The sequence below is a fragment of the Bombus terrestris genome, chromosome 7, assembly GCF_910591885.1.
Source record: "Bombus terrestris chromosome 7, iyBomTerr1.2, whole genome shotgun sequence".
NCBI lineage: Eukaryota > Metazoa > Arthropoda > Insecta > Hymenoptera > Apidae > Bombus > Bombus terrestris.
Genome location: NC_063275.1, coordinates 12,469,444 through 12,481,950, shown reverse-complemented (window position 1 = coordinate 12,481,950; position 12,507 = coordinate 12,469,444). Strand labels below are relative to the sequence as shown.

At 30.2% G+C, this 12,507-nt stretch overlaps 3 protein-coding genes, 1 long non-coding RNA gene and 1 other non-coding gene across 8 annotated transcripts; 2 read left to right on the top strand and 3 right to left on the bottom strand.

Moving 5' to 3' along the window:
* Window positions 1-358: 358 nt before the first annotated feature.
* LOC100642809 (actin-related protein 2/3 complex subunit 1A-A) lies at window positions 359-2,402 on the bottom strand. Of its 3 annotated transcripts, XM_048407777.1 has the most exons (8): window positions 2,284-2,402; window positions 2,009-2,217; window positions 1,896-1,940; window positions 1,566-1,826; window positions 1,197-1,487; window positions 934-1,112; window positions 590-859; window positions 359-510 (listed from the first exon to the last, which is right to left on the bottom strand). In XM_048407777.1, exons 2-8 carry the CDS (start codon window positions 2,037-2,039, stop codon window positions 472-474), a joined length of 1,116 nt encoding a protein of 371 aa, XP_048263734.1. In that variant the 5' UTR covers window positions 2,040-2,217; window positions 2,284-2,402; the 3' UTR covers window positions 359-471. The 3 variants fall into 3 exon arrangements, with proteins under 3 accessions (XP_048263734.1, XP_020719385.1, XP_048263735.1); XM_020863726.2 differs by having other exon boundaries at window positions 1,566-1,846; window positions 1,896-2,328; XM_048407778.1 differs by having other exon boundaries at window positions 1,896-2,328.
* A 126-nt stretch (window positions 2,403-2,528) lies between these two features.
* On the top strand, window positions 2,529-7,076 carry LOC100647620. 2 transcript variants are annotated; one of them, XR_007224839.1, is made up of 6 exons: window positions 2,529-5,246; window positions 5,306-5,542; window positions 5,604-5,977; window positions 6,082-6,309; window positions 6,422-6,552; window positions 6,628-7,076. XR_007224839.1 is itself a non-coding variant. In XM_020863724.2 (6 exons), the coding sequence occupies exons 1-6, from the start codon at window positions 3,471-3,473 to the stop codon at window positions 6,658-6,660; spliced, it is 2,826 nt and encodes a 941-aa protein (XP_020719383.2). In that variant the 5' UTR covers window positions 2,529-3,470; the 3' UTR covers window positions 6,661-7,076. The 2 variants fall into 2 exon arrangements, 1 of the variants encoding a protein (XP_020719383.2); XM_020863724.2 differs by having other exon boundaries at window positions 6,375-6,552.
* Window positions 6,985-8,760, bottom strand: LOC100650927. The gene is made up of 3 exons (XM_012310188.3): window positions 8,622-8,760; window positions 7,519-7,848; window positions 6,985-7,359 (listed from the first exon to the last, which is right to left on the bottom strand). Exons 2-3 carry the CDS (start codon window positions 7,843-7,845, stop codon window positions 7,120-7,122), a joined length of 567 nt encoding a protein of 188 aa, XP_012165578.1. The 5' UTR covers window positions 7,846-7,848; window positions 8,622-8,760; the 3' UTR covers window positions 6,985-7,119.
* Window positions 8,761-8,889: 129 nt separating this feature from the next.
* Window positions 8,890-10,413, top strand: LOC110119403. Its single transcript, XR_002307840.2, has 4 exons — window positions 8,890-9,081; window positions 9,257-9,345; window positions 9,620-9,848; window positions 10,143-10,413. It is a non-coding gene; the product is annotated as an uncharacterized LOC110119403 (long non-coding RNA).
* Window positions 10,414-10,470: 57 nt separating this feature from the next.
* On the bottom strand, window positions 10,471-12,441 carry LOC110119402. Its single transcript, XR_007224841.1, has 3 exons — window positions 12,110-12,441; window positions 11,876-12,035; window positions 10,471-11,403 (listed from the first exon to the last, which is right to left on the bottom strand). It is a non-coding gene; the product is annotated as an uncharacterized LOC110119402 (transcript).
* Between the last annotated feature and the right edge of the window lie 66 nt (window positions 12,442-12,507).

Below are 12,507 nucleotides of genomic sequence, written 5' to 3'. Positions count from 1 at the left end.
CTGAACTTGTCCGGCTGCCCCCCACTCAAGCCGCACGAGACCGTGTGGTTTCCAGGCGCGAACCAACCTTTTACGCCTGACAAACAGTGAACCACCGTACTTATCGGGTCGCCTGAAACTATGCAAACCAGTCGACGATCCGAGATGAGCATTGCATTGATCGCAACAGTGTGTAAGATGACGTAAGGAGGAGGTAGAAGAATTTAGCAAATGCGATTTGACGCGTTAAAATTTTAAGTTTAAATTAAAGTTGTGGATCACAAGGCAAGGGAATCATATTAATTTATCTACACATGTCGACAAGTGATTAGCTAAAAATATAATGTATTTTGTATAGGAGTAATTGATATAATTGAAGTATTAATGAGAAATTGTATATTTTCTTTCGTTTCGTTTCAGATTTAACATTTATACATCTTTTCAGTTGATGTAACATCTTCCGTCTTCCTTTGATATAAAAAAAGATTTTACTTATGCTATCTTGAGACCAGCAATAGAATTCTCCAGAAGCTAAATTATAAATTAAATTGTTAGCATATTTGTATTAATTATATAGATGTGAAAAAAAAGGTATAGAGATAAGATTTACCTTGAGATCCCAAACTACCAATTGACCATCTAAACCGCTCGTACTAAATTCATTATCTGATACTTTGCGCACACAGTTGATAGTATTTTGATGTATACTATCTAAGGCATTATCGTTCGTGTCGGTTCTCGCTTGGCGATCTAACGATTGAAATTTACGCATAGCGGACAAACCAGCAGCCTCCTTTTTCTGTGTATTGTCTAATTTTGATACGAAATATAGTTGACCATTATCGTCTATAGAATACAGCATAGGCATACAACTATGTCCCTAAAGGAATTATTTAGTTCATGAGTTATATATTTATAATGAAAATTATCGCAGTTAAAAATATAAATAAATACCACAGCGATAATGGAATTGGACCCCATCCAAACACAACATAAAAATGGCAAATGCTCTGTATATAATCGTATAACAGCATTTCCTTTAGTAGCATCTGCAATGCAAATTGATGAATTGTGTGCTACCCAACAAATTTTATTGCCACAAGGACTAAATGCAACAGAGTGTATCCAACCTCCTGAGTATGAATAGAAAGGAAATGATTAATAAATATGACAATAAGATTTCTATTAGCATTATAATAAAAAGAATACTTCTCTACCTCCATTAGGAGTATTCTGGAATTCGGCGAGTAATGTTCCTAAAGTATTACTGTGACCCCATGGACCATTACCAGGTGCATCTTCCATATCACTAATAAATGCACTAAATACACGAACTTTATAATCAGTGGATCCAGCAACCAAAACTTTATTATCTGGGTGCCAATCGACTGTAGTTACAGTGGACCTTAATGGGCGTTTTATATGCTTACACTGCCACCAATTGTTTTCAGAAACAAAATAACAAACAGCTATTACTCTACCTCCAGATCCAACAGCAAATTTATTTTCTACAGAGAAGGAAGCAAGCAATTTTTCAGCTTACATTTATTCAAATCCAAATCAACAACACTTCAGCTGGCTCATACCTAATGGTGACCATTTTACACATGTTGCTGCACGATTTATTCTTAAAAGTACCCATGCGGGATTCCACTTTCCATCCCCTTCCTGTGTCCAAACGTATGCATTCTTATCTGCGGAGCATGTTACTATTCGATTGGTATTTGGTGCCCAATCAATACCCATAACATGCATATCATGTTCCTGTAGATTCTGTAACAATTTCCAACCACTCGACGTGCGTTTGTAAACTTGGATCTCATTGTTATTTGGACAAATGGCCACTTCTGTAAAAAATATATTAACTCTGATCATTGATTGGCAAGGGTACTGTACGCGTCAAACAAATGTCAAACCTTTTTTGTCTTTATTCCAAGCATGGCAACTGATAGCGTCAACACCTAAGTTATGAACTTCTGTCATTTTGTATTATATTTTTTACCTTAGGAATTCAATAAATTTTACATACAATATCTATGAATCACCACACATAACCACATAAAACGGGTGCGGTCACGTATGTATTAATGTTATGACGGCCCTCCTATACTCGCCACCAGAGGGATGCACATCAAATACACAAATCTCCAAAGTCTCCACTCTACTTCAGTCTTGACTTTACTCTTCTCTCTTTACTTTATTAATCATAGTTATTCCAAATTCCAACGTCTGATCTGTCTAATAAACGGCCTTGTTCAGAAGTCTTTTACTCTTTGACTGACGGACGAGACTACTTATGCTTACTAAGAGGCTTCAAACGAAACACGCTTTTCCTTCTTTTTTCTTTTCCTTTCCTTTCCTTCCTCTTTCGTTCCTATCATAGTAGATATTGTATACTTGGGTTAACTTCATGTACTAACATGATCATATGATACATAGATATGTTCGTGCAGGGATTCGTGTTACGATGAGTTCATACGCCTCACGGTTCAATTCGTAAATACAGAAAGACAAGAAAGGAACTTAAGTATGATTAGTTTAGCTTTGCGAAAACAACGAACATACATGTAGTAATATCATCATGCTCATATATAAAGCTAACTCAAATATAAAAAATAGTAAAGATATTCATGAATATCTCGGAAACTAACGCCAAGCAGCGGTTATATAGCGGTATATATAGGAAAAAGTTGCTCAGAATCATGTTATTGACGACATATTTGAGAATAAAATTATATAATTATCATTTATTATACGTAATCATTAGTTCAGTTTAATTTACCTATGAACGCAATCAACTTTCTTCTATATAATATTAGTGTTCCATATATTAGTCAGTTCTGAATTTGATTGTGGATATGCAATTGGTCTTTATCCAGTTTATATAAAAAAATATATTTATGTAGGTATATTGATATAAAACATTACGATGTACTTCTACGAAAACATATTATTTATATGATATATGTATATATAATAAATAAAGTTTTTTAAAAAAATACTATAAGCTCGATCGATTCAGATATCGATAAATACATTATGGGAATCCCATTATTACATGTTCAGTAATCTTAATATTTTGTAGTTTGTAAAACAAAAGAAGTCTTCTAGATAGTGATCCCTTGTTTTAAGAGAAGTATCATTAACTAACCACATTTCGATTTTTGTAAGTTATTGTAATAATAATTGTTATATTATTACATATTTGAACAAAGTAAAAAGTATAACTATCTAGAAGAGAAAATTTCTTCTCTAATAAAAGTTTAAGTTTGCTTGTATATATATATATTATAATTTTTATTGTTTAGTATTTTATAGGTATTAAAAGATTGTTGATGTTAAAAAGTGATCTTTACTTTATAAACCAGGAAGATTTAGAACAAAGATTATTTAAAAGTTGAAACGAACTTTTAAAAATATCCTCATTATATATATATATATATATATATATATATTATAGAAGTATTCAAATTTAAAGTTACCAAAGAAAAATGGACGTAGATGAATGGATATTGTTCAATTCAAATATATTTTCAAGCCAGTTTGATTTAGATAATAATCACATGAATAGTAGCTCAGAAGAAACGGTTCCTGAAAGTTATATGTATCCATTATTTTCAATATTAACTAATGTGGAATTACATATGGATACATGTAAAACTGATAACAATCATAACACATGTGCTCTGTCCAGTAGAGAAAGTTTGGAGAGTAATAACAATGACTCAAATAATAATTTAGATTTTATTCACAAGTCTCAAAAGCAGACAGATATAATTTCATTATCTCAAAGTGGTATATATAAAACAAAATCTATAGAATCTTTGAGCAATCCATCATTAAGTGACTCTAACGATTACCAGATTACAAAAATAAGAGAGAAAGCTAATCAAATATGTACACTTCTGCCAATATATGAATATGATCGTGTATTTGGAATTTTATATAAAAATCGTTATGCAGAGAATTATATAGAGCTTAGTTTGTGGGATTTATTACCAACGAAAAGACCAGCAATAAAAATTTCTTGTAATATGAAATATGTAGATGACAATTCGGTCAAATGCAAACAGATATTTTATCATAATGGTTTATCGACACAGCAAAAAAATGTTCATGGGAGGAAAAGAACTAGTTCTATGAAACAAACAAGTGACCTATTAAGCATGCAATATTCATCGAATAATTCAAATACCGAATGTAAGGAGACTGTTCTACAAACAAGGTATAAAGGGAATAATAGCAAGAATTATGGACAAATATTACATAATTATATGCAATATTTGAGTAGTAAGGAAAACATTAAGAAACAGAAATTATTTGCCATATATAATCAGAAACAATTAAAAAATCCAACAAAAATGTTAGAAATGTCAAATGTTGATTTAAGTAATATAAGACCTTCCAGAATAAATTCTGGTGATTCATCATTTACTAATGAAAGAAATGTTATTAGGACAATAATTTCACCTAAAAATACATCGCCTAATATATCACCACGTTCCAAAAGCACATTGTATGATACTGTAACAAGTGATGTATCAGTTGCAGTAACAAAATCACAAGATTCACTTGAAAACATAGAAGTGAAACCATCAACTTTTACTGGAATTTATTCTATACAAAATACCAAACATGTGTTTGGAGGTACTAGAAAAAAGGATATTAAGTTTTTGAAGAAAACTAGTGAGAGCAAAAAAGCTATTGATATAGAAAATACTAGGATACCCCTAAGGATGCAACTGGATAAAAGATTAGAATTTATATTTCCTGATTTAGATAAGAATTATATTAATAAACTATGTGGAAGATATTCAAATACAGATCTTAGTTTAGATAAACAGTTTGAGGAGTTAATTAATATCATAGTGGAAGATAGACAAGTATGTCCTGTCGAAATAAATAGCAAAATAAATCAGGAAAAAGATTATGAAATAGATGAAAAACATAATTATTTAAAAGGAATTTTTCCTAATGCAGACCCTGCATATTTAGAAAAAATTATAGTACAAACAGCTAATGATCCTGATAAATTAGACCAGTTCATAGAAGATCAATGCAAATGTCCTACTTATCTAACAATAGATGAAAAAATAAGACGAATGCGTATTACAGAACAGCAAATGCTATACATTCACGAATTTGATGTGAAACAGTTTTTAGAAATGTATCCATATCCACATACATATTTTGAAGATTCAAAAAGAAAGCATGAATACAATCCTGACGCACTTGAATTTCTGAAATATCATTTTAATAAATTTGAGGTATGTATGTTAAAATATATGTCACTTACGATGTATAAAGCATTATTTCAAATTTATAGGTGGAAACTTTAATGAATGTGTATAAACAGCATAATTATCACTTAACTATAACTGCAAATGCTTTAGAGAATATGAAACCGGATAAAAAAACAAATTATACAACCATGTGGGAAAAAACTCTATCAGATGATATTCCTTTATTACATGAATGTGCATTTATAAAATATAAAAATCGTATTACAGAATATCAAAAAGAATTAAAAAAAAAAGAAGATCAAGAATTTAAGGAGTTACAAGTATGTTATTATATTATAATACACGCGAAAAGAAAATATCATTTTTTTATTTGTTTATTAGATAAGAAATGAACTTTTAATATGTCAGTGCTGTTATGTTGAATGTATACCATCTAAATGTTCAACATGTGATGATGGCCACGTATTTTGTAACTTGTGCATTGTACGTGGAACTCAAACACAAATTGCACAGGGAAATGGGCATGTTCCATGCTTTGTAGATTGTGATGGAGAATTTAGACTTTCAACTCTTCAGAAAGTATTAACACCGATGCAATTTAGTACATTTGTCCGTAAGAAGCAAGAAAGAGAAGTAATGTCTGCTGGAATCCTAGGTTTAGTTTCATGTCCGTTTTGTGAGTTTGCATCTATACCTCCCTTAAAAGATAATGTTTTTAAATGTCTTAATCCCGAATGTATGAAAGAATCATGTAGGTAAGTTCGATTTAAAAAGATACAATAATTATGCTCACCGAATTTATGTTATGAGAAAATTTTTCATTTCTACCATTGTTATGCACTGTTATATTTTGAAATAGATTATGTAAAGAGATAAATCATATACCGCTTAAATGCTATGAAGAAAAGACTGAGAAAGCACGTTTATTTTTGGAAGAGAAAATGACAGAAGCACTTGTACATAAATGTCACAGATGTAGCCGTCCATATTTTAAGGAGAATGGATGCAATAAAATCACTTGTGTCTGTGGCTGTATGATGTGTTATCTCTGTGATGAAGAAATTACTGGATATGAGCATTTTAGCATGTATGCATCACATAGAAGTTGTTTAATTTAGAACCTACTAATTAATAGAAATATTTGATTACCAGAGGTATATGCCCATTAACGAGTGACGATTATTCGTTAAATGCTGCAGCAGTTCAAGCAGTTGCCCAGAAAACTATGAAATACATAGAAGAAAAGGATCCGAATATAAAGATAAATGCTGATATTGTTTTCCCAAATACAAAGTATAATTACAGTGATGCTAATAATAAATTAATACAGGTAAGATGTTAGTTTAATGATGTGCAATTAAAGTGTAGTTTTATTGATATTAAATACTTCTTATTTACTTTATAGAAACGAGTAGACAGTATAACAAGATTTGCTTAAGCGATATATAAGGTATATATAATGTTTTTCTTCAGAAAAAGATTAGTTTTGTGTAACTATACTATAATTTTTTTTTTCATGTGTTAAACATTTATAAAAGTTGAAAGAATAATATAAGTACATTTCAGTTCTATTATACTATTATATTCAGTTATATTATATATTATAATATTTGATTGAAATTGAAAATTTTTGTTAACAGTAGTTGAAATTTTATTTGGAATTGTCTAATATTTGATAATTTTGCATTTTTATACATTAATGGCTGTTGATAATGGAAGAGGTAGAGATAATATACAAACCAGATAGAAATACAACATATCATCAGATGCATCTATTTTTATTTCGAATATTATTAATGTGTACATGTTCAATGTATCATAAAACTTAATAAATAGATTACTTTTAAGACTTAATGAAGACATTACTTTCCTTTTTACTTTTTTTACTTTTTAGTATTTAGGGGCCCATTCGAGTATCAATAATTCCTTCTCCATAATTATGAGGAGGTTCACTGGTTTGAGGTTGTGAAGTAGTAGTAAGTATTGGGATAGTTATTTTGGGATTCCCCTCAACATTTTCATTACTATTAAGATTTTTATTGTTAGAATTTACGTTATCAGAATATTTCTTATTGGCACTTGTACAACCAAGATTTTCATTACTTGTTAGCTTTATTTCATCAAATTCAGTAATGATCTGCAAATGATTATTTGAAAATTAAAATATTTACTTTAATATAAAAATCTAACTTATCACTAATGAAATTACATATCATTTAACTTATCCATATATGAAATGTATATGTATAACATTTTCTAAGAACTTCTGTCACTAATGTCATACTAAGTAACTTACGATTTCGCCTGTCAACGGTCTATGACAAATCCTCACAGCAGTGCAAGATTCTGAGGCCTTATTCTGTTGGTTAACTTTGTGTGGAAAAAGTTTTTCTAATTGTTTATGGAATGGTGACTGGTCTGATGGGACCTGCATGTATGCTGGTGTTGAAAGTGAGTGTCTTGGTGTAGGCAATGAATGTTCTGGTGGTTCAAACTGATGCTCCGGTAATGAAAACCAGTGTTTCGGGCGGAAAAATCTACTTAAGGGCCTTTCATGATTTTCCCGAAAAATACTAGCATCGGCCACTGTCAGTAGGAGACATACAGCGAGAATTTGCTTCATCTCCTAAATAATAGAAATTAATATTAATATATGGTAACGTGCAATAAAATAAAGCAAGGGTATGATACACTCGTTGCGATACACAATGGTACAATAAACTCGAAACGATACCGAAGTTACTGAGAGAAAGAAAAAATATTCACTATAACTATAATATTCATGCATTGTGCAAAACCATTGTCGGTTAAACATAAAAAAATACTATTGGTTAAACTGTGACTCATAATTAAGATGCTTAACCAATTATATATCCTTGACTGATTGTAATCGGATTTTTTCTAAAGAATCTCATCAGTATTACTGTAATTTATACGTAGGTTTCATGTAAATTTTTATTATGATGTGACCTCGAAATTCATTCTATATCTCTAATTATGAAGAAATCACTGTTATCGTTAGTATGGAGTAATATTATTTTAAATAATTTCTCTCAAGTTCTTTCAAAGGGTAGTGGCTAATATATATACATAACTATCTCATTTCCTTTGATACCATGGAGTAAAAGTACATTTTTTTCTACATTTTTTTAGTTTTCTAAGCTAATCAAGACAAGCTAATTGAAGTAGTTCAGCGACAAAAATATAGAAATGATTAACGGCCACGAACGCTATGTCGTAACTCACTGTTGAAGAAGTGCAAAGGAGAATTTACGTTCACCGAATTTACCGGTCATAGACAGAGAGAGAGAGAGAGAGAGAGAGAGAGAGAAGATCCGGAACCGTTTAAACGTTGGCGAGGCCTTTTATGAGTATATATATATTTTTATGTATACGTACTTCTGGGGCTACTTTCGACGATTTGTGGCTTGAGATTAGCAAATACCATTAATCGCATAAGTCGCAAGCAATGTGCTTTTAAACGTGGATCATCGTGAATTTATGATAATTTATGCCGAATTGCGATCATCGTGGCAAAGGTCAATGTAAGTCAGTAGCTTTTGCGATTCGATCATTTGTGTTACGATCTAACGCATTGACGTAGGGGCTGTCGATGTGAATTGTAATCTTAAGGCGTAGCAGAGTCATAAAGTCAATTAATCAGAATGTTACAAATGGATTGTTAGAAAAGCAACTTAAAGTTTTAAGTAAACGTAGTTTCATTGAAACACGATCATCTTTCATAAATGCAAAATTCATGTTTCCAAAAATGTTCATCACATTAATATTTTGTTCATTCTCGTTATAGTCAATAATGAGGTTTTGGAGAATGGACATTTAATGTGCATCATCCTAATATGTGCGTAATTATAAATTGTAAAGTAATTATAAGATGAAAATATTTCGCTATTCAAACGTTATATATATATTATTATATCAGCATATCATATATATTATTATTTATGGCGTAACAATATCCTTCAAAAGTAAAATACGTTGAGATTTGAAAACCATGTTCTTTGGGTATGTTTTAGATACCCTCTCTAGGAAGAGATTTCTTGACTCTCTGCACCTTTTACGCGCGTGCATTAATAAACAATTCAGAGATAACCAGCTTCATTTTGTACGTTTAAATTACTCTTATTCAGAAACGGTGAGGTTAGAGTTTTTTTTTTTATAAAATGATTCTCCTAACCATTTTACGCAACATATTAGTTTTCCAATAACTGTTTTTCCCTAATCGATCAAAAAGTCATTTTCGCAATGAAGATTTGTGATGATGAATATCTCTATTTCTATAAGGTTAAACTCTAGATTGATTTGTGTATAGATAATATACTAAATAACGTACCATCAAAATTTCAAAGACATTGTAAGAAAATTAATTTATGCTACAGATACCTTAACACGAAAATAATTATCACTTCAACGATGAAAAGATTAAACAAGGAATATTGTGACGAAGGTGAAAATTTCGAATAACTCAAATAAAGGAAAATATGAGGAAGTTGGATTATTATCGGGATTTTGGCATATATATATATGTAAAGACTTACACCGATTCTAAACGCATCATAAATCCTATTCACGTACACCATGCAGCTACTAAGCGTATTTATTCTTTTCGTAAGTTCCAATTACTTTGTGAAACGTATTCTTCACTTTGTCTGTCAGAAATATACATTTCTATAATTATCATTCTCCATATAAAATATTTATTTATATATTGTATAATTATAATTATTTCATTTTTCATATTGTCATAAATCGGTTTTCAGCCGCGTGAAATCATAAATTTTTATAATCACTATTTTAAAGAGAATTTATCAGTTTTTAAAATTATTTCTCTGAGAAAAAAAGCAAAATGCAACCAAATAACTTCGCAATAGCATAGAATAATTCTGTTTCAAATTTTTTTAGGTTTACCTTACAATGGTGTCGTCGAGAACGTATTCCTTGGGACGACCCAACGACCTCATCATTAATGAGAAGCGGCGATAAAATATTAAACAACGTATTGGGTTTGGAAATGACTAACTTCGAATTCAACAAAAGTGTTAAACTCGCCGTTTTAAAATTATTAGCCGCTGAAATTGACGTTTTAACGAACAATGTTCAAAACAGCAACGTTTTTGATTTAATGAATTCGCTTGTCTTTAAACTCCTCATGAATATATTGGGACCATTATCATCGAAGAATAGTGATAGCATTCCTTTTCCTGAGTCAGAATAAGAGTCTGATAAAGACTGGTTTCACGAAAATGTGGAAATTCCTGTGATTTACAAAGATTCGTCAGGAAGTCCTATGTTAACGTCAAAGGAACCATTGATCGAAGAATCTTCAATATTCGTCGAAGAATCGTCTGTTTAGAAGAAATTTTATAGTTATAATATCTTTTATTATTGGCGTTTATGCGGATTTATATTTCTATGAACATAGTTTATAGAAATGGATCGCCGGAAAAAGTTTATCATCTATACGCCACTTATTAAATATATATGACAAGTATTATTTTTTGTGTATTTTTGGTATATTTTTAAGTACTGTGATTAACATATTCTGCGAACTTTTGCATTAAAAATTTTTCTTTTTAGATGTATATATATGTATCTTTAGTTTAAGTAGTAGTAACATATTTAGTTTAAGCGTTATTTTAGATGATTTGTATAGATATTAATTCTGTTGCGTTGTTTGGATACTAATCAAATTATTGAAGCTATTTCCACTAGCAAAAACTGACCATTTTACAATGTTACGACTTTACAACTTATAATTTTACGAATAAGGAACTGTATTTTCCTCGAAAGTCAGTCATAAAAAACTTGTACTAGAAAAAGCGCCTTAAAAACAAATAAACATACAGTATAGGATACATTAAAAATATACAGAATACAGAGTACTATAAAAAGATACAGTGAAAATAGAAAAACAGGAAGGTAAACAAAGAAAGCTATTATAAGAAATATCGATGTCAGTTTTCTGGAAGTTCCAGATCGCTCCGCTTTTTAAAAAAATTCAGCGTTTCGTTATTGCTCCAGGTGGGCTCGCCTCGCGTGTTTATTAATTGTTTGAGCTTCTCATAATCGTTTTTCCATAGTAAATGTCTTCTAAAACGAATGTCGTGGTCATAAGGACAGACACTCCAGCGAAGATCACCCACATAACCAGTTCAAGCGTGACCTGAATGAATTATAAAAGAATTTTAATTATTACAATTTTCATTTGGCAAACTAAAAATCATAACGAATCGTAACTGAAAATCATAATAATTTTTAAGCCAAAATTTTAAGAATTTAAATGTCAAAGTATCATCCCCTTTGTATCTTAGTAAGTATAACTCAGAGTTGTAATAATATTAATTATGAAATATTAATTAATATACAGTAATAATATATAACAATAAAAAAATGTCTAATAAACGTAGATCTTAAAAATCGGTCCTTTGTAAAATCAGCTTTTGAAAGAATTGATTTTACGTCCTATGTTGATTAGATATTTTTTACTCCTTTCGATGAGTACTATCATCCTTTCAAGTTATGGACCCTTTTTTTACGACCATGCTGTACCATATTAGAGATTTTATATATATATCTTATATATAATAATAATATATTTTATATAATACGAAATTTTTATTTGTATAAATATTTACTTCTACTACGGTTTTCAGGATTATCTTTAAACGATGATTGACAGAAATCCATTGCCAGATTATCACTGGCAGAAGAATGATCAAAAGTATTGCTTCCAGAGCGTGCAACACTATTAACGATATCGAATGATAAATCATAGATTTTCTTCGAAATTTCTGTCTACAATGACGCAGTTATTTTATCGTTAATATTAATATATATTTTATTTCGTAGTATCTTAAATTTTTAAGTACCTATTTTCTAATTTTTCTTTTTCTTCTTGGTTTTCTTCTACTTCGACTACTTCGTTGTTGTTTCCGCTATCCGTTTGATTTTTAATGTCGTACATGTTAAATGATATTTGGATAAATTAAATGTAAAGGATTTCCCCGAAAGATAACTGCTTGTAGATAAGAAGCATTCAATACCGCGAATTTCCTAGTACATCTCATTTTAAATTTGTCAAATTAGACAAATTGGACGATGAAAAATTGGATGGACAAGGATGTTGCTATCTTTCATTTGTTTTCATTTAGTTTCCATTCACAAGGTGAACAAAAAGTTGCTAGAAACCAGGGGGTCACATACAAATCATTTCTCTTATAAAAATTACTTAGAGTACAATAAAACATCAAATTTCAAATAATTACAT